This window comes from Poromitra crassiceps (genome assembly GCF_964638095.1).
Source record: "Poromitra crassiceps genome assembly, chromosome: 8".
Lineage (NCBI taxonomy): Eukaryota > Metazoa > Chordata > Actinopteri > Beryciformes > Melamphaidae > Poromitra > Poromitra crassiceps.
The window spans coordinates 17,004,463-17,031,368 of NC_139629.1; the positions used below are offsets into that span (position 1 = coordinate 17,004,463).

Here is a 26,906-nt window from a genome sequence, read left to right on the forward strand (position 1 = left end):
CAAAACCTGAAATTGAAAATAACAATGAGCTGCCGCTATTTGTGTCGATAATTTACCGTGTGATCGATTTTGCTCTGACAACGGCTGTCTGTGAATGTAATCAATTGGAACGGAAGTGAAAAAATAAATAACTGTGCATTTGGGTTGCTGACCTTGATTCAATCTTTAGTCTTGAGACGCGTATTGTTACAAACTCCTGTGTTTCTGGATTCAGTTTCATCCCAGTTTGCATCTTCTACCACTGCAGTGACTATACGGACTGTCCCTCCATAACTGTGTTGGCACTGCCCCCTAGTGGTATAGCATCAGAATCGCAATCACAATCAGCTTTGTTAGCCAATTACTATGTACACTCCGGTTTAAAAAAACTCTCTCGTAACGGGACAAGCCCCGTCTTTTATTGTCACACGAACACCACAACACATGCATGCGGCCACAACACACTCATGCTGACGGTGGCCGGTGAAAAGTGTCCTCTGCATTTAACCCATCCAGGCATGTCCTTTCCTCCGGGGGGCAGGCCAGGAGCAGTGGTCGCTTTCTCGTACAGCGCCCGGGGACCAACTTTGTGTTTGGTGTTGTCGTCACTGGTCAGATGACGATGACGATCTGATCTTCTGCATGTTTTTAGTGGGGGGGTTATATACGGAGGAACCCCCTGGGGGAGCACGGGGAGAACATGTAAACTCCACACAGAGAGAAAGGCCCTTACGACGAGATACCCCACCTGGGCAGTAGGCACTGAAGATATGGGGGGGAACACAACCACAGCGCCCACAGTGTCCCAGGCGAGAATCGAACTCAGGACCTTCTGACTGTGAGGCGACAGCTCTACCACTGAGCCACCGTGTCCCCCCGTGGTTTACACTGCTGTCAATGAACTCACACAGAAAAGGTATGCACAAGCTAAAACAAACATCGGGGGATGAACAGAGGTCAATCTAAACATTAACTACTATACAATAATAAGTGTGGTGTAAAGTATCTATACGTATATATAGAAAAGGTATATGTATGTCCAGTATGTATATATATATATATAGAAAAGGTATATGTATGTCCAGTATGTATATGTAAGCCAAACTGGATTTGTAAACAAAGACTTTAAGGCGGATATTGCACAGTTATCATATTTTGTTGTTTGGGTAGTGTGTGTGTGTGTGTGTAGTGTGTGTGTGTATGTAGTGTGTGTGTGTGGGGGGGGGTATAGCAAATACAATACAAAGTCAAATACATAGATAGGGAGGGGTGGGGATTTTGCCAAAATGAGGCCTGTGCTGCAGCCTGCCCTATTGGGCCTTGACTGAGACGTGATAGAGTGTGTTGCACACTGTCAGTGAAGGGAAATGTAGTCTCCAACGCTTTCTTTCCATCCTGCTGGAAAGTCATCCTCAGCTCTGCTTTTGATGTGCCTGCATCTGATCATTGAAGCAGGGATCCCCCATTCTGCCATTCTTTTAATTCTGTCCCAGAGGCCCATAGATCTGCACACATTTCACAAAGTCTGACAATCTATACAAGTACGTCCACAAAGTATTTTGGAGTTTTGTGTGCCTTCCCTTCCTGGGAGACAGCATTACAAGTCCAGTTGATGATTCCAGTTTCCAGTTTCGTGTTATACCATAATCTATGTATACCACAAGCTAACTGAAATCAAACTGAAATCCTGCCACGCAACAGGATTTCACCATATCTCATCAATGGTAGCATAACTGGAAATGTAGTGAGCCAAATATTAATTATATTAATTAATTATTAACCCTTGTTTGGATGATCCAATTGCTGAATGGATGATGACCCGCTGACAATGTGAAGAGTCAGGTTCAGCTGGAAGTGCTGAAAGCTGCCAGATTGGAGCCAAAGCACTTGGACAAAATGGAGAGATGCCATATGAGTGGCTGGCTTTCACTACAAGTGGGTGTTCAATTTAGACTATTGACTCTGCAATGAACCTATGACTGGAATAAGAGTAACAGACAAAAAAAAAGACAGAAGTCAGAAGTTGTGGGCGTCTGGGTAGTGGAGAGGTAGAAGCACTCGTCTACCACCGCGGAGACCCGGGTTCAATTCCCAGCAGTGGCACCTCGGGCTTGGTCAGATGTCCCTCCCTACACACCCAATTGGCCGTGTCTGCGGGTGGGAAGCCGGGGGGGGGGTATGAGTCCCTGTCGCTGCACTAGTGCCTCCTCTGGGAGGTCGGGGCGCCTGTTCGGGGGGGAAAGGGGAACTGGTGGGGATAGCGTGATCCGCCCACGCTGTGGCGATCTGCCATTTCAAAACATCACTCCATTCATTCCTCTTTCTCACCCCCCCCCCTCTCTGATACTACGTATTTCTCAATGGAGACACACACCCCTTGACACGCATCTCCTATCCACCCAATCACAAGTTGACATCTCCCTCACCTGTTTTCGTCCAATCCCCTCCTTACACATAACTATGGCGTAGCCTAACCTAAGATGGCGACAACTCACCAAGCAGGGGAAGAGGCAGAGACCGTCCCACAGTGACCGCGCTGGTTCAAAATACCCTCGTGCTGAAAAGTCCGTGTATAGTAGCGTTGGTACCGCTCGTCCTACGCCAACACTGGATCAACGCATGCCAAGGGAAACCCATTCATAAAAGCACCGGCTTCTCAACTCCGTGCTACTTGGAGGAAGTGATCCCGTGACAGGCTGAGGTAACTGGCTTGGCCAGAGATCGTTTACATTGGGAAGAGGAGTTTTCTGGGGGGCAAATGTTGTGTGGATTAAATTTGGGCTTTTTGAACTACCGTACTTACTTTACTTTTGATCATAAGGAGATTCTGGAGTGGAATTACTTTTTGTTGGGGGATTTAAACTATTTTTGTTGCTGGTGTTGAACTGAACTTCTGCTTGCATTGCCTTGAACTGAACAGTCAATACAGCTTGTGCATATACGATCTTTGTGTGTTGTGGTGATTATTGCTGTCAACTGCCTTCATTCTAACTGTATGGTTGCTTGTTTACGAATATTGTGCTTTTCGTGGGTTCATGATATGATTTAATATAATTGCATTTATTCCCATGTTGTGTATCCTTTGTGGGAGGTTTGACTCTGACTGATTTTACTCAGTCTAATATATATGACAATATATATTGTCAGGCCTAAACCTGACTGGCACCCCGGCACTGAGTCAGACCGCTACAACGCGCTACGTCCTGCCTGTGAAACTCCTCGCTGTCACAGGAAAAAAAGCGGCTGGCGACTGCACATGTATCGGAGGAAGCATGTGCTAGTCTATGGCTCTCCCCAGATTGGCAGAGGGGGTGGAGCAACGACTGAGACAACAGGGAAAATTGGCCAGGTACAATTGAGGAGAAAATGTGAGAAGAAATTCTTGGGGGAAAAAATATATAAAAAATATATAAGAAAAAAAAAGTCAGAAGAAGCATGCAAAGTCTCCCATTTGTAATGTATTGAAATAGTGAAAAGGAAAGTAGGAAAAGCAATGTAGGGCTAACAGAAGGTTCAAACTCACTTTCAAATGTGTGCAAATTCAGTACACTGAATTTGTGCATTCAGTGCAAAATTGCTCCAAAAATCCCCCAACAGCGTTGCTTAACACAAAGTGCAGTGTTTAAAATGCTCTGTGCGTCTCTCTCTAGCTCACCTGTGCCACGGCCACCTGCGTGTGCGTCTCTCTCTAGCTCACCTGTGCCACGGCCACCTGCGTGTGCGTCTCTCTCTAGCTCACCTGTGCCACGGCCACCTGCGTGTGCGTCTCTCTCTAGCTCACCTGTGCCACGGCCACCTGCGTGTGCGTCTCTCTCTAGCTCACCTGTGCCACGGCCACCTGCGTGTGCGTCTCTCTCCAGCTCACCTGTGCCACGGCCACCTGCGTGTGCGTCTCTCTCTAGCTCACCTGTGCCACGGCCACCTGCGTGTGCGTCTCTCTCTAGCTCACCTGTGCCACGGCCACCTGCGTGTGCTGCTGCTGCTGCTGGAGCTGCTGCTGAAGGAGCTGCAGGTAGTGGTGCGACGCCAGCGGTGTGACAGATGGAGAGCAAGGAGCGCTGCTGGGAGAAATGCCTGGTGGGGACGTCACCGCGAAGAGGGACCTCCCATCAAAGTCCTGACCACGCGAGGAGACACACACACACAGACACAGACACAGACACAGACACACACACACACACACACAGACACACACACACAGACAGACACACACAGCTATTTAATCTGGCCTGCCCTGACTAGGACATAATGAACAGGTAGGCCATGGACAATAAATCGATTTGAATAGGGAATACCAATGCATTTATTTAAAGTGATCATCTCAAAAGATGTTCATGTAAATAATTGTCCCATAAAGTCACTATCCTGAGTTCACACATGCTAATTCAGCCTATTGATGGAAGCCTTTGCATTTTCAGTATTGCAGCATTTATGAACTGGGTGTCTGTGTGGTGACACAGGGTGGGCGGAGCTAACACAATAGACTCACTCTGTAGGTTACTGTAGGTTCACAGGGTGGGCGGAGCTAACACACTAGACTCACTCTGTAGGTTACCGTAGGTTCACAGGGTGGGCGGAGCTAACACAATAGACTCACTCTGTAGGTTACTGTAGGTTCACAGGGTGGGCGGAGCTAACACACTAGACTCACTCTGTAGGTTACTGTAGGTTCACAGGGTGGGCGGAGCTAACACACTAGACTCACTCTGTAGGTTACCGTAGGTTCACAGGGTGGGCGGAGCTAACACAATAGACTCACTCTGTAGGTTACTGTAGGTTCACAGGGTGGGCGGAGCTAACACACTAGACTCACTCTGTAGGTTACTGTAGGTTCACAGGGTGGGCGGAGCTAACACACTAGACTCACTCTGTAGGTTACTGTAGGTTCACAGGGTGGGCGGAGCTAACACACTAGACTCACTCTGTAGGTTACTGTAGGTTCACAGGGTGGGCGGAGCTAACACACTAGACTCACTCTGTAGGTTACTGTAGGTTCACAGGGTGGGCGGAGCTAACACACTAGACTCACTCTGTAGGTTACTGTAGGTTCACAGGGTGGGCGGAGCTAACACACTAGACTCACTCTGTAGGTTACTGTAGGCTCCCCACAACTCTTGTGTGAAGTAGGAATAACAAGCTGTTTTTTTGTGGTCTCTGCTAGCATTGCGGGTGGTTACTCACTATGGCCGAACAAAATGACTAACCAGAATCAGAATCAGCTTTATTGGCCAAATATGTACAGTATACATGCATCGCTCTCAAAGTACGGTACTCACACTCAGAGAGAAAAGTATGCACAAACTAAAACAAACACACAATGCACAGGTACATTTGAACATTTACACATTTTACATTGTACTATGTAGTATAAGTGTGGTGTAAAGTGTCGTATTTTACATATGAAAGAATATTATTATTATATTATACAGTATGTATAAATAAGCCACACAGGACTGTAAAGAAAGACTTATACAGATATATTTCTAGATATTGCATGGTATTACATACCGTTCAATGTAAACGAGGCTTTGGCTCAGGTATTGCACAGTTATTTCACAATAAACATATATCAACTTGTGTGTGTGAGTGTGTGTGTGCGCGCACAGTTATATCACACTAAGTGTATTTCCAAATTGTGTGTGCGTGCGCGCGTATGTGGGGGGGGATTATATACAGTACATATCGGATATTTCCGTCCCTGGTTTTGAGTGTTCAAACTGGTTAAGTGTCAGAAGTGAAGTGTTTCCAGTGTTTCAGCTCAAGTGTTCAAGTGGCTGGTGATAATCAGAGTGATGGCCTGTGGGTAGAAACGGTTGTTGTGTCTGGTGGTTTAGACGTACAGTGCTCTGTAGCGCCTGCCGGAGGAGGGGAGGAGTTCAAACAGATCATGGCCAGGGTGAGATGGGTCAGTGACACTAATTGTTTTCTCTGCAGTCCTGAGAAAACAATTGGCCCAAACCCGACAGTGATGGAGTTGCAGAGGACAGACTGGATGACGGCAGTGTAGAACTGGATCAGCAGCTCCTTAGGCAGCTCATACTTCCTGAGCTGGTGTAGGAAGTACAACCTGCGCTTCTTGATACCAGAACCTACGCTGGCCTCCCACTTAAGCTCCTGGGAGATTATGGATCCCAGGAATTGGTAGGATTTAAGTAGCCACAGGTCTGTTAGATATGATGGGGGCGAGGAAGTGCTGGTGGGCTCCAGCTGAAGTCCACTATCATCTCTACACTTTTGAGCTTGTTCAGCTCCAGGTTGTTCTGACAGCACCACAGGACCAGCTGTTCAACTTCCCATCTGTATGCAGACTCGTCACCGTCTCGGATGAGGCTGATGACCGTTGTGTCGTCTGCAAACTTCAGGAGTTTGACAGATGGGTCCCCGGAGGTGCAGTCATTCGTGTAGACTAGAGGAAGAACCAGGGGGAGAGCACACACCCCTGGGGGGCGCCAGTTCTGATTATTCGGATGCAGGATGTGATTTGTCCCCAGCCTCACTTGCTGCGTCCTGTCATGGTCCTGTCTGTCAGGAAGTTTATGATCCACTGACAGATGGAGGCTGGCACAGCGAGGTGGGTGAGTCTGGAGCGGAGGATGTCTGGAATGATGGTGTTAAAGCCTAAATGAAGTCCACATAGAGGATCCGTGCGTATGTCCCGTTGACTGCATCATCTACTGACCTGTTTGCCCGGTGGGCACACTGCAGGTGGTCCAGCAGGTGTCCTTCAGGTGGGCCAACACCACAGACGTCAGGGCGACGGGCCTGTAGTTATTTAAATCCTGTGATCGCAGATTTTTTTCAGGACCGGGAAATATCACATATTCACCACTTTTTGGAGCTCAATTTATATAAGCAGGATTGAGAAGCACAGATGGAGACACACCTGATGTTAGTCCTACACCTCAAACCTCACTGTCTTGTTGCTGGTGCGTTGACCTAGTGTCAGTATCAGTCACTGAAACCAATGAAGCCCTGATGAGCCAAACATCTGACAAATAGAGCAGACCCCATACAGAAAGCATCAAACCCTGCATAGCTTCTCCAAAACATGTGCCTCAGCTATCTCCCTCTCCCTAGACTCTTTCTCTGTCTGTTTTAATCTCTCTCTCTCTCTCTCTCTCTCTCTCTCTCTTCCCTCCCTGCACTCCTCCTCCTTGGACATTTTGATGATGTTCCAGATGATCTCTAGTGGCACAAATGCTTCCCGGAGAAATAAGGCTTTACCTAAGCAGCTTTTCCTCCTCGTCTTTCCTAGTGTAGCTATTGCATTTGTGTGTTACTGTCTACAGGGATATCAACACAAACCAAGAGAAATGGGTTTAGTGTGTGTGTGTGTGTGTGTGTGTGTGTGTGTGTGTGTGTGTGTGTGTGTGTCTCTCCGGTGAGATAAACCATAAAAAAAGTAATGTCAAATGTGATCAAGTCATTATTAATTAATACACAGGACAAGATGTTACTATCCCTTGTGCCAAAATCCGAGGAAAAACACATTTAGAAGCCCAATCCAGAATAAAACAAGCTAACAGGCTAACAAACTAATAAACAAGACACAAATCACCAGTTACCTACCCTAGCCAACAGCAGTATGAAGCATGTCATTGGGGTTTTCAAGTGGGCACCTTCCTTCACCGACGTTTCGTTAAGTTAGGCCCACGACACCTCAAGAAGGCTTAACGGTGTAATCCAGCGTCCTGGAAACACCCCCCTCCATGCTACCCCCGCACAACTGCATATTACCTCACTATCTAAGCCTAGCTATCCAGGTCGGTTCGGTATGACATTCCTGACTACACCACCACTGTCAATGATTCAGCCCTGTTGATGCGGACCGCTAATCCTGACCAACAACAAACAATCAATCTGACCTTAGCGAGCTCCCCAGCTAGCATGTTTCCTCCTTATCCACAGCCATTCACTTGCTCGTTCTGCTGCCTGAGACATGTTGCTAACCGCAAGTTTCAGGCTCCGTCCCCGAATGCCCAACTCAGTTAGTAAGGCAATAACGGACTTTGCCACAAAACCACGGCAGCCCACCTCTACAGGCCGCACTCGAGCCCTCCAACCTCGCTGCTCTGCCTCTGCTGCCATTTCAGCATACCTAGCTTTCTTGCGCTCATAAGCCTCCTCAACTCGATCTTCCCACGGGACTGTGAGTTCGATAAAATAAACTCTCTTCTCTACCTCAGACCACAGTAACAAGTCCGGACGTAGCCGGGTGCTAACTATATATGCTGGGATGACTAGCTGTTCATTCAAGTCAACCCTCATTTCCCAGGCTCCACCTACACTTAGCTGCCCTAACTTGTGCCTGACCTTAATTGGTCTAATCTTTTCTCCCTCACGTACAAATTTGATCTGTCTAGTCTCTTTGCTAGCAACTAGAGAATTTACTTCTAGCCGCTTTTCCTCAACTGCAGCTGCCAAACATTTCAACACCTGGTTGTGATGCCAGGTGTATCGCCCCTGGGAGAGACTGACCTTACACCCTGACAGTATATGCCTCAGTGTACATACACTAGAACACAACGGGCAGGCACCATCCTCGCCCAACCACTGATTTAAGTTCTGGGGAGATGGCAGCACATCATAAGTAGCCCCTGGAATAAATCTAATTCTGCTGGCCTCCATGCTCCACAACTCTCTCCACTTCAACTTTCTCTTCTCTACACTCTCCCAGTTCACCCACTGTCCTTGCTTTGCCTGCGACACTGCCTTAGTACATCTTACTGCCTCCTCTTGCCTATGTACTTCTTCAACTACCATCTTCCTCTTTTCTATAGGTCATAGGCAAACAAATAGAATTCATGCAGGTATCATCCCAGAAGTTGATATTGCCTATTGCCGTCATGAAAAATAACAGTGCATGCTGTAACTCCTATATCACACCACTAGAGGGAGGACTAGCACACAGAGAAATGCAGCACCTGCAACTGCAAGAGAAGGGAGGATATCAGAGAGAACTAGTCTGAAGGCACCAACAGTTGACTTCAACAGAGAGGAGACAGATGAATTGAGGACAGCTATGACGAAAACACGTTTTAATGCGGAAACAGTTTTTAAAGTGAAAGTTCTTGTTTGGAAAATGGCATTATTGTCATTACAGAGACTAATGATGTACCTTTAAACGGGAGTAAAGGGGAAAGCTTAAATCAACATGAACATAAGTTATAGCCTGTTGTAATATTACATTATCTATAGGAGAAATCTGTGCTCACACATACTTTATTTGGTGCCTAAGAACCAATCAAATATCTTCACTGGAAAAAAGGTTTACACTCAAAAATAAATGTTTTCCAAAACCTTTTATGTTCTCATTATATTCTTTTATTTATTTATTTATTTTAATAAATGCCGAAGGGAGATCATGCACATGACGTTTAGGCACTCTTCCATGTGAATTCTTATTTGGACCTCAAATTTACATAATGCTGATTTTCTGGGTTGTTTCAATCAGAAAGTACAATACCAAAAAACCTGATTTAACTTGTTGGAATCGAGTCTGAATGTGCTTCGAAACGGAGCTGACAATGAAGTTGAACATTAAATCATATTCATACAGTTTCCCATTGAAACTGAGGACCTTATAGAACAAAAACCACACTGACCTCCTGAGGTCCTCTGTGTGTTTGATACTCTGCATTCAGAGTGCCACGGGGGCACAGGCCCTGTTGAGCTACAAAGAGAGATTTCACTAGCCTACAGAAGCGTTTGGCCACAGCTGGGATGTCAAAACTCTCAGAACTGCACTCCACCCACACAGAGCCTGGGATGTGGAGGCTAAATGACGTCACATCCGTTTTGTTAGCGTTCCATTTGCAGAAAACTGGAGCTGGGAAGTTCACTGTTCATTGGTCAGATCCAGTCGCTAGCCAGGCTAGCCATTGTTAGCAATAACAGTTGATAACAAGGCATTTCGCTGCATTTTGCGCATACAAACACTGCAGCAACATGTCCACACAGATAGAAGTTAGGCAGTGCTGTGTGTACAGCTGATTTAATGAGACACAAACAAAACAGAAGTGCTAAACAACATTACTACGATTATAACTACTGTTGTTGCGCGGTGCAGCCATCTTGGATTTTTGAGGTCGTGGCTGCTGAGGGTCCTACGAGTTTGGAATGGGAAATACCAGGTCTGGTGACGTCACCGTCCCAGCTCATGACCTTTGAAGTCGTAAGATTACCAGTTCCCAGTTATAAAGGAATGCACGATTGGCTTGCATGAAGCCTTTCTCTAATGCTGGTATGTTGGAGACACCAGACACAAGACCGGAGCGTGTCTCTCTCTGTCTCTCAACACTGCCGGTTCCCCCCCTCCCTCCCTCTCGTTGTGTACAGATCTTTCTGACACTCCCTCCTACCTCTATTCTAGTCTCTAATTCCCTCCTCCTCTCTCTCTCTTCTCCATTCCCTTGCTCCGTGCTTATCTCCATGGAGCAGACGCTCATGAACCTCTCAATGGGATTATGTTGGTGTTTCTCCAAAATCAAAGGGAGCGTCCTCCGGTTTTGGGATTAGGTGTCCCTGCTTTCACAGCCACCAGGAATATTCGGGTTCTCTGGCCCTCGAGGCCGCGCAGCGGGCGAGCCTAGGCATCGAACGCATGTAGCTGGTATAATATTACTGAAATCCTATTGGTAATAAGTTATATTACCGAGTTACTGTTAAAATATAATAATAAATATATTACATATAATATGTTACTTTTGTAATGTGTTACCCCCAACACTGCTTATCAGTGGCAAAATCTTAGTGAAAGGTAAGCAGAAATACAGTTAAAAGAGCATAATAGTCATAAAAATGTAACATTACGTCATAAGCATTCAATGTCTGCCAACCCTAAAACGCAGTGGAACAAAAATGCCTCACCTGATGCAATAGGGTTGAAGTCATTTTGCTACTTAGCCAACTTGGAACTGTGACTAGACATAAAGAACAGCAGCCAATGATCTGGTCTGGTACATAAAGAACAGCAGCCAATGATCTGGTCTGGCACTGCAGGAGATGACAAAGTGTTTCCTCAGACGCAATGAGCCTGTTGGCAGCACTATGCCCAGATAAACTGTAGGCTGTAGGCCCCACAGCGGAGTTGATTTGTACTGTAGGCTCCACAGCGGAGTTCATTTAGTGGAGTTGATTTGCACTGTAGGCTCCACAGCGGAGTTGATTTGTACTGTAGGCTCCACAGTGTCATGCATGCGTGCTCTCTTACTATGATGGTTTGTCCCGGTTTGACCATGTTGAGTTCAGCCAGACTCTGGAGGATTTCACTGACTGCCTGTTCACACAGCGGAGCTCCGTCTGAAGGCTCTTCAACTCCTCCTCTTCCTCCTCCACCGTCCTTTAGGCCCTCCTCTTCCTCCCCTTGCTCGGCTCCCGTCAGTTTACGCCCTGCAGACACAAACATCAGTGTTGCTGCCATGTAAAGCCTTTATGAGCTCAATCAATCAATCAATCAATCAATCAATCAATCAACCAAATACAGTATTTATATATCACCAAATCATAACAAGAGTTATCTCAAGGCGCTTTACAAATAGAGCAGGTAGAAGACCTGGGCCCAGTTGCACAAAGCACCTTAGGTTAAGATTTCCCTTAGAGTCACACACACACAAAACACCCTTAAATCTTCTCCTTAAGGTTAAACATTCTATTTTATGGACACCTTAACTCGGACTCTAAGGGAAATCTTAACCTAAGGTGCTTTGTGCAACTGGGCCCAGGCTCTTTATTTTAGACGCGACAATTGAAACAATTCTCACATTCGCACTGGTGATTTTACTGCAGGTCAACACTGATGAGTTGTGTTGGGAACAGTAAAACTACAGACACTGAATGATAAGGCTTGAGTGTAACTGGACAGCTCTGATGCAATAGCCTGATCTCAGACTGAATTGTCAACTCATTCAGGGATAGCGGAACGCATCTGAACTTGGGGGGGCCGGGGGGCGTGTCGGGGGGGCGTGTCCCCCCGTCGGGGGGGCATGCCCCCCCCCCATCCCCACACACACGTCTGTGAACCACCATCATTGATTATTATTATTATCATCATATAAAGATTTTGGTTGTTTGAAGCCAGATTCATATAGGAATATCTCATTTTAAATTAACATTAGGATTAGACGGTTGTGATGTCAGTATTCAGTCTTAACAATCATATATTTGCTCCTTTTCTCACTCACTCCTATGTCACCACCTGCTCTCACTGCAGGGTTTGAGATTCAACTTTTTTTTTATCACCAGCCAATATGGCTGCTAGATTTTAAAGTTACGAGCCAATTAATTTCAACTAGCCAAAATGTTTTTCTTGAAATAAACCAGAATATGAGGGCGACTGGGTTTTACAGCAGGGCTATTCAACTAAATTGTTCAGGGGGCCACATTGTCAGAAACCTAAGGGACCGGGGGCCGGACCGTTCCCCGAGCCAGTACACTTGACACAATGCGCCACCATATTTTTGCAGCCGCGCTGGAACTATTATTAAGTAGGGGGTGCTGTAAGGAATGGAATCTCGGCAGCGCCGAAGAAAATTTTATGTTTTTTGGACTTTTATCCATATTTAGAAGAATATTTAATTTTAAATTAACATTAGGATTATACTGTTGTGATGTCATTATTCAGTATCTTCTCCTTTTCTATTATTAGTATTAATATTAAATACTGAGTATCTCATGAAAAACTATTAATATTGCATCTTTTGTGTTTAGCTCCGTCTCACACCAGAACCAAATTACAGAGGGGGCCTGCCCCTAGCTTGGGGGGGCCAAGGGGGGTCCGGGGGGATTCTCCCCCGGAAGAAGATTTTGTACATTTTAAAGTAAAATTCGTCAAACTGGTGCATTTGAGAGCAAAAGGAAGAGGCTAAATCTATGAGGAACTACACACATCTCTAATGTGTTGTGACTTTACAAATAGGCCTAAACAATTAATATTAAATGTATTTACACATTGTGCACAAATTGCATTCATTGTGACAAATTTACAATAGTTAATTAATATCCAGCCAGAATCATTGCAAATGGAGGTTCAAAGTAACAGTTAGCAATAGCATTCAGTTAATCAATGCCTAATGACAGCCAGATTCCGTTTTAAACTTTAAAACAGAAAAACGGAAAAACGTTTTTAGCACACACAAAAAAAAAAAAAAAAAATTGAATGGGGGGGCCAGTTTAGGGAATGGGGGGGCCCGGCCCGGTCAGGCCCCCCTCCAACGCCGGGCCTGTCTCACAGCATTGTAACATTGTAGTGCAGCAAGAAAGGAAAACTACTGTAAACATTTGAACCACATTTCTTGTTTAGAACCTATAGCTAGCAACATCGCCATCTCCTGAAAAACATTAATATTGCACCTTTCTTGTGGCTACATCACAGCATCTACTGAAAAACATTTATAGTGGATCTGACTTGTTTAGTTCACTTTAGATTCACATCACATCTGAAAAACAACCAGTCGAGTGTAATAAGTAAATGAGGTTTAATTGTAAAAAAAAAAAAAAAAAAAATCTAAAAAAAAAAAAAAAAAAAAAAATTTTTTTTTTTTTTTTTTTTTGGGGAAATGAAAAGTACCCGGGCCGCGGCCCGGGTGGCCCGGGCGGTTCCGCGATCCCTGAACTCATTACACTCCACTTCCTTCTTCAGTCTGACATTGCCTCAACTCAAACTGATTTCCGTGGGGGGAATTCGATCTCCCCTAACGCTAGAGACCAACACCGTATCTGCCTGAATCTAGTCCAGTGGGGAGAAGACGAAAAACATCTCCCCGTTGAACAAATGCCTTCAAACCAGAGTGCTGTTCGGATTCGAAGTTGGTAGTTTTATTCGAGTTAGAACAGCCAATGTAACAGCATCTATCCCATCTACAGTGCATCGGTGGAGCTGACGTTCGAGTATGTAGGTCTAGCTGCTGTCGGCAATGCTCCAAGTCCAGGCTGACTTTGCAGCATGTTCCCAACTTTAGACGCTTCCATTTAAGCCGTGAATTGGAGTATAATCAGAGATTTTCGAGGTGGGAGGCGGGCCTCCCCAGGGGGGCTCCAAGCAGTTTCAGGGGAGGCTCAATGAATGGAAGTGAAAAAATATTACATTAGTTATTAAAAGGAGATCTCATAGAATATCCCAAATGTGTGTGATTTGGGGTGAATTTCTAAAAGTTAGACCATGAAGCGATCGGAGATGAGAGAGATGTAAAGGTAGTTTGTAGAGAGATGTAAAGGTAGTTTGTTTCGGGAATATATATATATATATATATATATATATATGCTCCACACTCTGCCGATCTGGGGACAGCCGTAGACTAGCACCATGCTTCCTTCGGCAGATGCGCAGTTGCCAGCCGCTTCTTTTCATCTGATAGCGGGAGCTTCACTGGCAGGACGTAGCACGTCGTGGGAGGATCACACTATTCCACCAGTTCCCTTCCCCCTGACCAGAGGAGGCTTCGCCCTGCAGACACCAGCCAGTCGTGCCTGTAGCGACGCCCGAGTCCGACCAAGCCGGAGTCAACACGAGGATGCGAACCTGCTACCCTCGTGTTGGTAGGCAGGGAATCTACCGCTACACTACCTGGACGCCATTGTTTCGGGAATAAATCAAACAGATTTTTCTTCTGTCTTCTTTTTTCCCCAACATGCCACTACAATCTGAGAAAATGCAAATATGTTGGCAGCAAGACAGAGTTAGTAAAGCAGTTTGGCATCATTATGCTCGTTCTTCTGTTTGGCCGACTTTGAGCTTTTGTCTAGAAAGGATTAGCTCAACCTTCTGAGGTCATCTGAGGCTGAGAGAAGCAGCAGGTACAGGCTGAGCAGCAACACACGTTTTCAAAGGGACGGTGTCTCTTTAAGTTAGCTGTGAACAAAGATCAAATATCGGTTGGCTGTAAGATTTCAGGATCTTGTTAATAGATTTGAAGGCATGTGCTGAGCTACATCTCAGGCCATAACCCCTTACAGGCCAGAATAGAAGCAATGTTCTCTTGGCAGTTCCTCAGTCTAGTCTAGGCTGGACGGGCTTTCGCTGTCAACAGTCCTCAGGCTGCCAAATGCCCTGTTTGATGATGATGAAATCAGTGTCACTTCTCAAGACCCCTTTTCACAATTTTACTTGCGCGTTTTATTGTTACGATAGAGCATTATGCTGGGTGTGGTTCCGTTAGAATAGGATTCGGTGTAGTTTGGACAGGTTCGAATATTGATAGAGCGAGACTGACGTCACACAAAGGGGTGGAGTGGAGTTTGATTAAGCCCCAATAGGTTGCACCTGGACAGCGGCGGAGACGGTGGCGTTTGACTTGTGAGCACACCACGACGAGCGAGGACGCTAAGGAGCACTCTTGAGACAAACAAGACTCTTTTGCAACAACCTCACACACACGGACCACGGGTGATACACCTTTCCCCAAACCCTGAACTTCCATACCGAGACCGAGAGCGGGCTGGTGGAGTTGGACAGACGGAGCAGCTGAAGAGGGCTCCTCTGCTCAAGCTTGGGCTGGTCGCAGCAGAGCCGTGAACAACAACACCAGGAGCAGACAACGTTAACGACAAGCCTTGGGTGAGTCAAACTTACATGATACCCCTCAGATAGAATTACATTCACCCAGGTAGTCTTACTTTCACGTTAAAACACACGTAGGGAAGCGCCAGTTTACGGGCTAACTAACCTTAGTGGGGTAAACTAGGAATTAGCACGAGCCAGGTTAGCTAGCAGCGTAACATTTATACTAAACACAATTAGCGTAATTAATTGTATTAATTCATTAACTGTATTGTATTGTTAATCTTTTGTCAATTACTGTCAAGGTCCGGTTAGTTGAAATCCAAGGACTCAAAATTGGCGTGTTTGGGACATAAAACTGGTCAAAGGCAGACATCACATCACAGGTAACTTTTTATACTCATGATCGTGTCACGAAATCATGCTGAAATCCATTTGAAAAGTGCTGCTATATCAACACAAGTCACAGGCTTTCCCTTCCTTTTTTAATCAAGTACTTTCTCAAATCTACAAACATCAATTCAAATAATAACTGAAAGTACATTACCATCATCAGGTAGTAGGCCTATTATCCCTTACTTATTTCTTGTCACATAGTCGGGGAAGGTGACGTCCAGAGGGTCCAGAATGTGTAAGAGAAGGTGTGTGTGTGTGTGTGTGCGTGTGTGTGTGTGTGCGTGTGTGTGTGTGCATCTCACCATGAGTGGTGGCCTCCTCTGTGGACTTGTCGCTCTCTCCGTCCGCCTGTCCGTCTGCCTCCTGCTCAGCATGCTGCAGACTGAGCTTATGACAAACCTCAAAGGCCTGACCGACCGTCCGCACAATACGCATGGCCTGGCTCTGACAGAGAGAGAGAGAGACAGAGAGAGAGAGAGACAGACAGAGAGACAGACAGAGAGACAGACAGAGAGAGAGAGAGAGAGACAGAGAGAGACAGACAGAGAGAGAGACAGACAGACAGACAGACAGACAGAGAGAGAATACTCTGTATTGGCTGCAGCCTGTGCATTCTCAAATTCTAGTACTCTTAAGTTATATATTCTATGAGCACAAATCAGAAGAAGATGACTTTCTTATTGACCTTAATGACCTCTTGAGAATAAGTGGAATTGGACTGAAGACAAAATCAAAGACAAAAAGAAAGAAAGAAAGCTGGCAAAACTAGTCTATTGCTGATTGAACATAGCTAATGAACGTTCTGAAACTATAAATGGTAATATTTATATTTTGTGATTAAGAGCTCTGTAATTTATCTTTTTACTGCATCTGCTTTTCCTCAACCAATCTCAGACTCAGAATTCATTTGAACAGCCCGAACAGAGTGTGGCTGAACTTCTTCTGTTCAGACAATGTATTTGAGACTTTCTTAAAGACTTGATTGTGCATGTTCATGGTCAGGAGGAGGTGCATGTATGGACTCTTACCTTCTTCTTGGATTTGAACACATTACACCTAAAGGAATTGCTGGAGCCATCTCGAGCAATGAAGCTGAAGATCTTCAGGTCTTGCGAGTCATGAGACACATAGAAGATCCTGGAAGACATTTTTTCCTTTACTGATGACACACATGACGCCAATCTGAAGCATTCAGAAAACGATACTCACAAAACCTCATTCGTCCTTTGCCTCACCGTCTGAATACCTTCTGCTCTCATAAATGACAGATCATGCAGTAATGTGACAACATTACCACAGCAAAAAGGGAGGAAAAACTGACCTCTTTATGATATATAAATCAATCAAAAATGCTACCCCCCCCCCCCCCCACGCACACACTAGAGATGTAACGGTATGAAAAGTTCACATCATGATTATCGTGACCAAAATTATCAAAAATTGCTGAAAATGTTCAAAAAGTACTGAGAGACTCACTGAAATCATTTTAGAACATTTTATATTGAAAACGCAGACCCAAAAAGGACTGATACATCACTGAAATCATTTCTCCAAGGCTGCACTTTTGCATCTGGGAGACTGTTGCCAAATTTGGTTGATGATGGACAGTATTTACCATGTTTTTGAAAGCACTGTAATCACGGTACCACGGTTTTAATGATAATGAAAATTTTAAACGGTATGGTTATCGTAAGGAATTTGATCACGGTTATCATTAAAACCGGTTATCGTTACATGCCTAACACACACACACACACACAAGTTAATGGGTGACCATGTGGGCAGAAGGGTTTCCCCACGGAACTCTGTTTACCGCTATATTTGGTGCCATTGCTGTCTGGCTTTGTCCTTGCCAAGCCTGGACTGACACAGACTGCAGTAAACTGACACAGACTGCAGTAAACTGACACAGACTGCAGTAAACTGACACAGTCTGCAGTAAACTGACAGTCTGCAGTAAACTGACACAGTCTGCAGTAAACTGACACAGACTGCAGTAAACTGACAGTCTGCAGTAAACTGACACAGACTGCAGTAAACTGACACAGACTGCAGTAAACTGGCAGAGCCAAGGGTCAGAGTTGCTACGCTGCTATAAAACATGTGCGCTGGGAAGCAGCCAAACATTATGAGCATGAAAAGCCATAAGCCTGTGTGTCATTATATCTGCATGAACACACTGTGTGGCTTTGCAAATGAGATCCACCCACAACGACATACATGATTTACAAAGACACGCGCAAATCTCAAAATGCACAGAATCCCACACATGCTGGTTTTTTACTACTCTCTGCTCTGTATACAGTACAATGTTTTTTTGTTTTTTTACAAAATGCTTTTAGAGCTTGTTTTTTGAAAAGTACCTGTCATGTACCTTGAACATAATGTTGTCTGGAGGGAAAAAAGAGAAACAAAAAGAGCATGAAAGTCATCAAATGTCATCTAAAGTAATATTTTACTAGGTAAAGACAAGGACAGCACTCCACATTTTTAAAAGCCTCTCTGTGTTTTTATCTCTCAGTACTTTTGTAGATTACAACTAGCGGTATAACTCTGTGCTTTGAGGTTTAGTTTCTCTCCTGTGTTTGGCTTTGTCGGGAATATCTGCTTTTTACCTTTCCTCATCGCTCGGACCCGCCGTGTCAAGTTACTGCCGAGCTGAAGAATTTCCTGCTGCGACTCCTTCTACATCCAATCTACATTTCCACTGACAAACTAATGGAAGGGATTTCTTTTATTTTGAAGGACTTACAAGGAAATGCAATGTTTCTCTACCCGTTCAGCAGTGACTTTTGACACAGCTTTGTGTGAGAGCAGGAAGGCCCTGGAAAGGCACACACTTTACACTTCACATATGCTCCAGCACAAGTCATAGATAATTCATCAGGATGGGTTATGAACGTGATTGCACTTGGCACATACATTCAAACACATTAGTCCTGTATGTTCCAGTACACGTTCAGGCCTTTAGAGTCAATGCAGCCACCAGTGTAGCAGCTGAAGTTCTACTACAGCACTAAACAAGTCTTCAATTCATCCACACAGTGGTTTTAATCTCCACTGAGAGCCATACAGTATGTTATCTACTGTACACTCCAAATAATACACGTGACTTTCGGTCAAAACTAACAAGCACATGGCATAGAGGAAAGAACAGAATGCAATTTTTCAGTTAGAGATCATTAGATCTTCTGGCTTTATGGAGCAAGGGGCTAAGATAGTCAGATTTAACTGAGGGGGGAGTTCCAGCTTGGACAGTTGAAGCCAATGCGTTAGTACCAAAAACTGCAGTTCCTCGAATGGCCACTTGAGGGTGGCTCCAAAGCGAGTAAATCCCCATTGACCTTCATGTTAAAATGCCCGACTTTACAGTAGGAATAAACATGTTTACAGCCTGGTACAAAAAACGGTTTTGGTCTCTATAGCTAATCATTTCACCTTTCATGACACTGTACGGGTGTATGTGTGTGTGTGTGTGTGTGTGTGTGTGTGTGTGTGTGTGTGTGTGTGTTTAAACATATAAGTGACCCGTTTAGAGGAAAATAGATGATAGCAGCTCACCGACCAATAGCAGGCGGTGCTGTGCATGTGCTGTGGCTCTGTGGGAAACCACTGGTCTCATGCAAGCTGCACGAGAGCGATGGCAACAGAATGCCAAACCGGAGGCTTCAAAACGGGAGTTCACAAACCAATGGGTGACATCACACTCACTGCCTCCATCTTGTTTTCTTTTGACAGTGTCAGGATTGAACAGATCACAGGTGATCCAGGTGTGAGACTCACCTGTAGATGGGATCCTGCATGATCATCATCTTGCTCTCATCCCAGGTCCACTCTTTCCTCTGGATGAGAAAGATCATTATGATAAAGCACCGACGAAAACACATTTGACAGATAATACATTTTCATAATAGACAGTTAACCCATTGATACCTGATGCAGCATTTGTGTGTGTATCCCTTTAAGACTGCGAACCGCGTCTTAAAGGGATACACACACAAATGAGGGATATACACGCAAATGCTGCATCAGGTATCAATGGGCTAAAGCTGTATTTGTGTGTGTGTGTGTGTGTGTGTGTGTGTGTGGGGGGGTCACTGTGACAGGAATCTTGAATCTAAAATAAAGCTGATAATATATAATTTGACTCTTTAAACGTCTGACCCTTTCAAACGGTCCATTTTGCTGCAACTCGACAGCGCTGCTTAATCCAGAATCTTACTTCCGGGAAACTTTTGTGAGGTAAAAAAAAAACTGGTCCATTGGAGTGAATGGAGATGTCACAACTCTTCTATTATATGGTTGACAGGACCTAATGGGTCAGTTTTCTGGTTACTTAGCACAGCTGTGAATTCAATGTTATGTTAACCCCCAAACATTGAGTGAACTGTATGACATTACAGGACAAATAATCAAATAACCCCTTTCAAATAATCCCTCTAAGATGATGAGCTCCATTAAATCTGTAGCTCTGTGGAATCTAATATGTGACTCCAGTCCATTCAGAGCTGAAAGTCTGTGTTGACTCTGCTGAAGTGTGTTGACTTTCTCAAGCCGGTGTTTCCTCACACGGCGGTGTTTCTGCTTTCTTTCAGACTGTGATCGGTGCAGCGGCCATACCTTCTGCTTCTTCCTCAGCATCACCTTGACTCCGTCCACAGAAACGACGATGCTCACCTTCTTCTTCTTGATGTTCTTGGCCTTGAACTCATACTGGGAAAAACACAGACAGATGGAAGCAGGTCAGAGTCACGGCCTGTGGACTTCACAGCCATTCAAGAAAACAAACAAAAAACCTTCTGCAGGTTGATGATGTCACCATCATCCTTTGGTCCCAAACCATTAACAATATATTCATGATGTAATTTAAGACCCTCCCCCCTTTCGTGATTGGCTGTATAATGTAGATCCTGAAGTTGCATTGAGATGTTTGATCAAATATCTAATATCTATATGACTGGTTTATTGATCCATCATCTGAAGCTGAACATCAGAGCTCTCACCAAGAAGGCTCAACAGAGGATGTACTTCCTGACTGTGGCAGCTGAAGAAATCCAAAGTGCCAAAAGTAACGATGGTTCTCTTCTACACCTCCACCGCCGAGTATGCTGCTGCTGCTGCCGTCAAGGACATCTCCACACTGCAGTGCATCGTTCGCTGTGCTGAAAAGGTGATTGGATGCAGCCTGCCATCTACTCAGGACCTGTACACCACCAGAACTCTGAAGTGGTCTCAGAAAACCATGGCCGAACCCTCCGACCCAAGCAACAAACTCTTTGAGCCACTCCCCCTTGGCAGTAGACTGAGGTCTGGCAGAACCAGAAGAAACACTCCTATTCCTATCAGCATTTATTAAATTATTATTATTATTATTATTATAAATGTTGATTATGTGTGAGGGTGTGTGCAGTGTGCAACACCTCAAGTCATTTTCTCCTCACTATCACAACAACGCTAAGCTGTCATATTTGTGTGTTCCTATACACTCCTGCCTCCACTATGTTTGCACTGTCTGTGTATTTGAAATAGCATGCTCTCTCTGCTCTGGATCCATGCTGATTCAAGTTTTGATCTCTAATTATACAGAAGCGAGTCCTGAGAGAGCCGGATTACAGAGGGAACAGCCTTAGAGAGGGAGAGAGGAGAGAACAGACCACAGAAAGAGACCCGCTGGCCAGGCTATGAGAGGGAGAGAGGAGAGAACAGACCACAGAAAGAGACCCGCTGGCCAGGCTATGAGGGGGAGAGAGGAGAGAACAGACCACAGAAAGAGACCCGCTGGCCAGGCTATGAGAGGGAGAGAGGAGAGAGCAGACCACAGAAAGAGACCCGCTGGCCAGGCTATGAGGGGGAGACATGGAGAAATGTCCATATGCTAAGGAAAGGCAATGTGGTGAGATAAGGGGAAAAGGACGCATGACAGAAAGGACTGCATTAAAATGATTATTATAGGAGTAGAAAGATTATTATAGGAGTAGAAAGATTATTATTAGGGATGGGGCCGATCCGATCCAATATCGGTATCGGGTGCCGATATTGGCACTAATTCACAGATCGGATCGGATTGAGACCAAAAAACCTGATCCAATTCTTTTTTTTTTTGCAATTCCAGCACGGGCGCTGTATAATAGTATCCTTCTTTGCCTTGTATATTTTCTTAATTTTGTCTGCTTTTTGCAAGGTATATTTAAAAAAAAAAAAAAATTGGCCAAATCTTTGCCTATACTGTTACTGTATATTCAAGAGAAATATTGGTATCGGCATAATAGGGATATCCAAATGCAGGTATCGGAATCGGATCGGAAGGGAAAAAAGTGGATCGCTGCATCCCTAATTATTATAGGAGTAGAAACATCCAAAATGACAAAACTTGCCTTTAGCACTAACTAATTTGGAAAGCAAGATTATTTTAAGATCCCAACATGGTAAAAAAGAAAAATGCTTGCACAATAAATGCAATACAAAAGGAATAGCATTGGCATTTAGGTTATTAGTACTGCATATTTTAGAAATAAGGGCATAAACCAGGTGTTTATTTGTGCTTCTCGGGGAGTAATAATGTGATGAGGTCATTTAGGAAAAGAGACAATATTAGACAACTATACACACACACACACACAGTGGCGGCCGGCCGGAGTACTTTCTTAGTACTCAGTTGTTTTTATGACATTTTATGATTTATGATATCCTAGTTGATCTATCCACCAGGACCTTGAGTTCATATTTCGTTCCCTTCCATGTTTCATGTTTTGGAATGACAATAAATATCCTTGAACCTTGAACCTTGAACCACTAGAGGGTGCCAGGGCGCCGCCCCACCTACCCAAAGGAGGGGAAAATAAAACGTATATATATATATATATAGCCTATATATATATTATTTTTTATGAGCGAGGTGAATATTAGATAGTGACTATATAATCTGCAATAAATATGTAGATTCATAATGATCTACATGTGTACTGTTTTGGGTCAACTACTTTCTGCCACGGACGCCGTCCTGGCTTCCACCAGTGCTAAGCCAGGATATGTGTAAATTGCACATGCGCTGTTCGCTCTCAAAACAAAGGGATTCGGGGCGCTGGTATCTAGCGACCAGGTGGAGGTGGGGCCAGGTAGAGCGATGGCAATGCATTCTTGACGGACTCTATATTTGCGTGCACGAACGTGCTTTCCTCATAGGTAATGTAATGTAACTCATTCACATGCTGTGGGAAGTCCTTCTTCCAAAGTGTTTATGCCATGTGCTTTTCAAGTAAATATGGATGCTAAAGATAATGAGGGAAGTTTGATGTAGAGATCAGAGGGCTGCAGACTGACCAGGTTACTGTGTCTATTTCTGTAATGTGCTCCGTGATTGATATGCCTACTCATCTGTTGCCCATATGATTCAGAAGGTACTAGTAGGCCGCTAATGTCCGTTACTACTTGCTTGATTTAGGGCTGGAGTGGATGATAATTCTATAGCCTATTATTGTTGTCTTTCAGTAGAATCATCGTGATGATATGAAGTTATTTTCTGCTGTCTAAATTGATGATGACAAGCAAATGTTACTTAAAAACTGATCAAATGAGGTATGGCAGGAAATATTATTTTAAAATGTAAGGTTTGTTTGACATCACCATTCAGTTCAATGAGATGAACACTGATTTTGCATACGTGAAACATATGATATTGATATTGAGAATAATCCTTATGATTATCATATTGATTTCAACCCCATTGTCCAGGCCTATATTTGGTATAGCCCTCCCTGGACAAAAATGCACCAGCCGCTACTGCACACACACACACACACACACACACACACACACACACACACGCACACACACGCACACACAATTTATGTGACGTTTGCATGTAAAGAAACACACACGCACACACATCCACAACGGCTAATACACTGAACTGCGAAAATCACACCATGCACACTAGGGCTGTTGAAACGAATTTTGATATTCGAATATTATTCGAATTTAATAATTATGAACGAAATTCGATTATAATTTTTTTTTTTTAACGATTTTTTTTTTTTTTTTTTTTTTAGAACACTAGAAGAGTGACAAGTTCTGACAACATACTTGAAGAAAAGAGTGTTAACTGAAGTTGACTGTTGAAGCTGCTATACTGATGTAAACCTACCTGTAGCTCTTAAAATGTATGTTCATTCATTGTTAACTGAAGTTGACTGTTGAAGCTACTATACTGAATGTAAACATGTAGCTCTTAAGTGCAATACGTGACTGATTTTTTTTTTGTTCATGGCTCATTGTTGTTTTGGCAAAGTTTACTTATTTGTTTAATGGATAGGAGCTCAAACAAAGGCTGTGTCTTTTTTTATTATCAATTATTTTATTTTAGCATTTCAGACAGCACCAATACATCACTGATGAATATTAACTAAGCTCTGGTTATCTGACCTATTTTCTAATGCAATGAATGTACAAGGAACATGTTTTCTTAAATAAACATCATTGCTGGACTATTTGTGATAAGCCTAATATTATTTTGAATATTCATCCACCATTCACTTTTCCATCTACATTTGGTAAAATGCTTAGAAAAAGTTTTACTTGGTCAAACCCAAAGATTCAGCTATATTTAGAATCAGAACATAACATAAGAGAAGACAACAATTCACTCAGACCAAATTTTTTTTTTTTTTTTTTTTTTTTAATTCAATTAAAAATTAATTAAAATATTCGAATATAATTCGAATATTAAAATGTATAAAGCACTGAAATTCGAATTTGATTATAGAGGGAGATTGACAGCCCTAATGCACACCTTCTGTTACACAACGCTATTTGCGTCAAAACACTTAAACACCTACAGTATGGTCTTTTATAATTCAGTTTATGGCCAGCGTTCTGCTGGAGCAAAAAGGGATTTTGCGACTTCATCCACGTATGAAAATTGAAAATCTTTTTCTTTTGCTTAAGTGCAAAAACGTGTTGTGAAATATTCAGACTTTAATGCACTTTGCATTGTTCTGTTTTTCCCCTTCTTCTTGATCAACGGTGGCACAAACAATGAAACGCTCATGGTGCGAGATCCCCCCCGAGTCGTTAAAAACCCGTCAAATGTATTTGAGAGTAGAGCTTGGTCTTCGTCAGCACCGAGGAGATCTCTGCAGAGAATAATACATGAGCACTAAGGAAAAGTGCATGACTAATATATGTATTGAACAGTCATGCAAGGGACATGGGCTTAAGTTAGAAGATGCACTTTGCAGAAAATGTGTCTTAAGACCCTCGAAACGATAAGCCCATTGGTGAGTGACACCTCTGCTGGAGGAGCACAATCTAAGCTCAAAGCAAAAGTTCAAAAATAATCGGTCCCCCGATTGGACGCGGGCGGTTCTGAGCGGTCCGGTCCGCCTCATCAGTCTTCCCAGACGCCCAAACCCATTTAGGTCAGCGCCGGTCCACTCTGTGATCTATTAGAGACGTGTCGGACGGAATACTGATGACTGTGCGTTTGTGTTGGGGAAATGATGAAGAGGAGGAAAGCTGGCTCTCTCAATACAAGCTTTGATCCCATAATGCAACACAGCAGGAAGTGCACCGTCACTTTATTTAATAAGCCGAATCGCACATAGGTTACGCCAAACCACACATAGGTTACGCCTCGAATCGCACGCAACCTATGTGGGTTTCAGGACGCAACAGCCTCGACTCCACTAACGTCATCTTAAGAGCACAATATTCCTGGAATGCAAGTTTAACTAAACAGTTACATGTCCTCTGCATTCTACATAAAATTAAGATATTACGGGTTGTTTTATTTTGTATGTTACATACGTATTGGCCAAAATATGTTAGTTTATGGGGGAGTAATTTTGCCACTTTAGGAGCGGAGTGTGCGCGGCCATTTTGCCTGCGGGGTTTTTGGCAAGTCAAAACGGAAATACTATTACAAAATGACGTAATGCGGAAGCGTCCATGTGTGGGCAAAGAATAAGGTGAATATACCTCAGTCTCTTTTCTCCCTATCTCTGACATTCTCATGACATTGTCATTGACAAATGCATAACAAACACACATAATGGTAATTAAACGGTAAAAAAAAAAAAGCTCATTGCATCACATTATACATGACATCGGTCTCGCAAGATCATGGCTGACCCCTCCCACCCTGGCCACAAACTCTTTAAGACACTCCCCCCTCCCACCCTGGCCACAAACTCTTTAAGACACTCCCCCACGGCAAGAGACTGAGGTCTGCCAAGACCAGAACCACCCGCCACAAGACCAGCTTCTCCCCAACCGCCATCAGCCTCACCAACAAGGCCCGGAAACCCCTTCCGCCAAGGGCCTCACCAACAACACCCCCCCCCACACACAAACTCACTACCTCCTTCTAAACTCAACTGAACTCCCCCCCCCCCCATAAAACTGGAACTCATATCTAATTTAATGCCTGTTTAACTGGGACTGTAAATTCATGTAAATTCCCTGCACATTTAATGCCTATTTAACTTAGCCTGTAAATTTCATGTACATTTAATGTAAACTCTTATTTAACTCCGACTGTAAATTCATGTAAATCCACTGCCTATTTAACCTCTATTTAACTCAGTCTGTAAATCTCATGTAAATTCAACGTAAATTCATATTTATCATCCACAGAACACTTCACCACTCATGTACATATTGTATATATTTACTCGATTTGATTGCACTTGCAACTTTGTGATTGTCTTTAGTTATCTTCCTACTTCTTATCTCTGTATATTGATGTGACCGCTACGCTGCATACAGACAGACACTAAGACAAATTCCTCGTATGTAACTTGCATACTGTGGCAATAAAAGTGATTCTGATTCTGACATGTATAAGTCAAATAAGTACTTATATACTGAACGCATATCTTGTTTTGTGACACTATCACTTTAGCAGTGAAAGTGTTCTAAATCGCCCCTTTAAACAAGAGCGGACAGAAAGATATGACAAGATCAGACTAGAGGAGAAGCAATTGTATTTGTTAATATGCTATTATCTGCGCAAGGAAAGACAATATAACCTGCTGTG

The 26,906-nt window shown here is 43.8% G+C and overlaps 1 protein-coding gene across 1 annotated transcript in view; it reads right to left on the reverse strand.

Annotated features, from left to right (window-relative positions):
- Nucleotides 1-26,906, reverse strand: part of LOC310780852 (carboxyl-terminal PDZ ligand of neuronal nitric oxide synthase protein) — a 91,603-nt gene that overhangs the window by 39,077 nt on the left and 25,620 nt on the right. Inside the window, exons 3-8 of the mRNA XM_083641360.1 lie at nt 20,492-20,584; nt 19,655-19,713; nt 16,900-17,008; nt 16,174-16,315; nt 11,192-11,370; nt 3,929-4,096 (exon numbers count right to left, since the gene is read on the reverse strand). Coding sequence (XP_083497486.1) covers nt 3,929-4,096; nt 11,192-11,370; nt 16,174-16,315; nt 16,900-17,008; nt 19,655-19,713; nt 20,492-20,584 — 750 coding nt within the window. The remainder of the gene's footprint in view (nt 1-3,928; nt 4,097-11,191; nt 11,371-16,173; nt 16,316-16,899; nt 17,009-19,654; nt 19,714-20,491; nt 20,585-26,906) is intronic.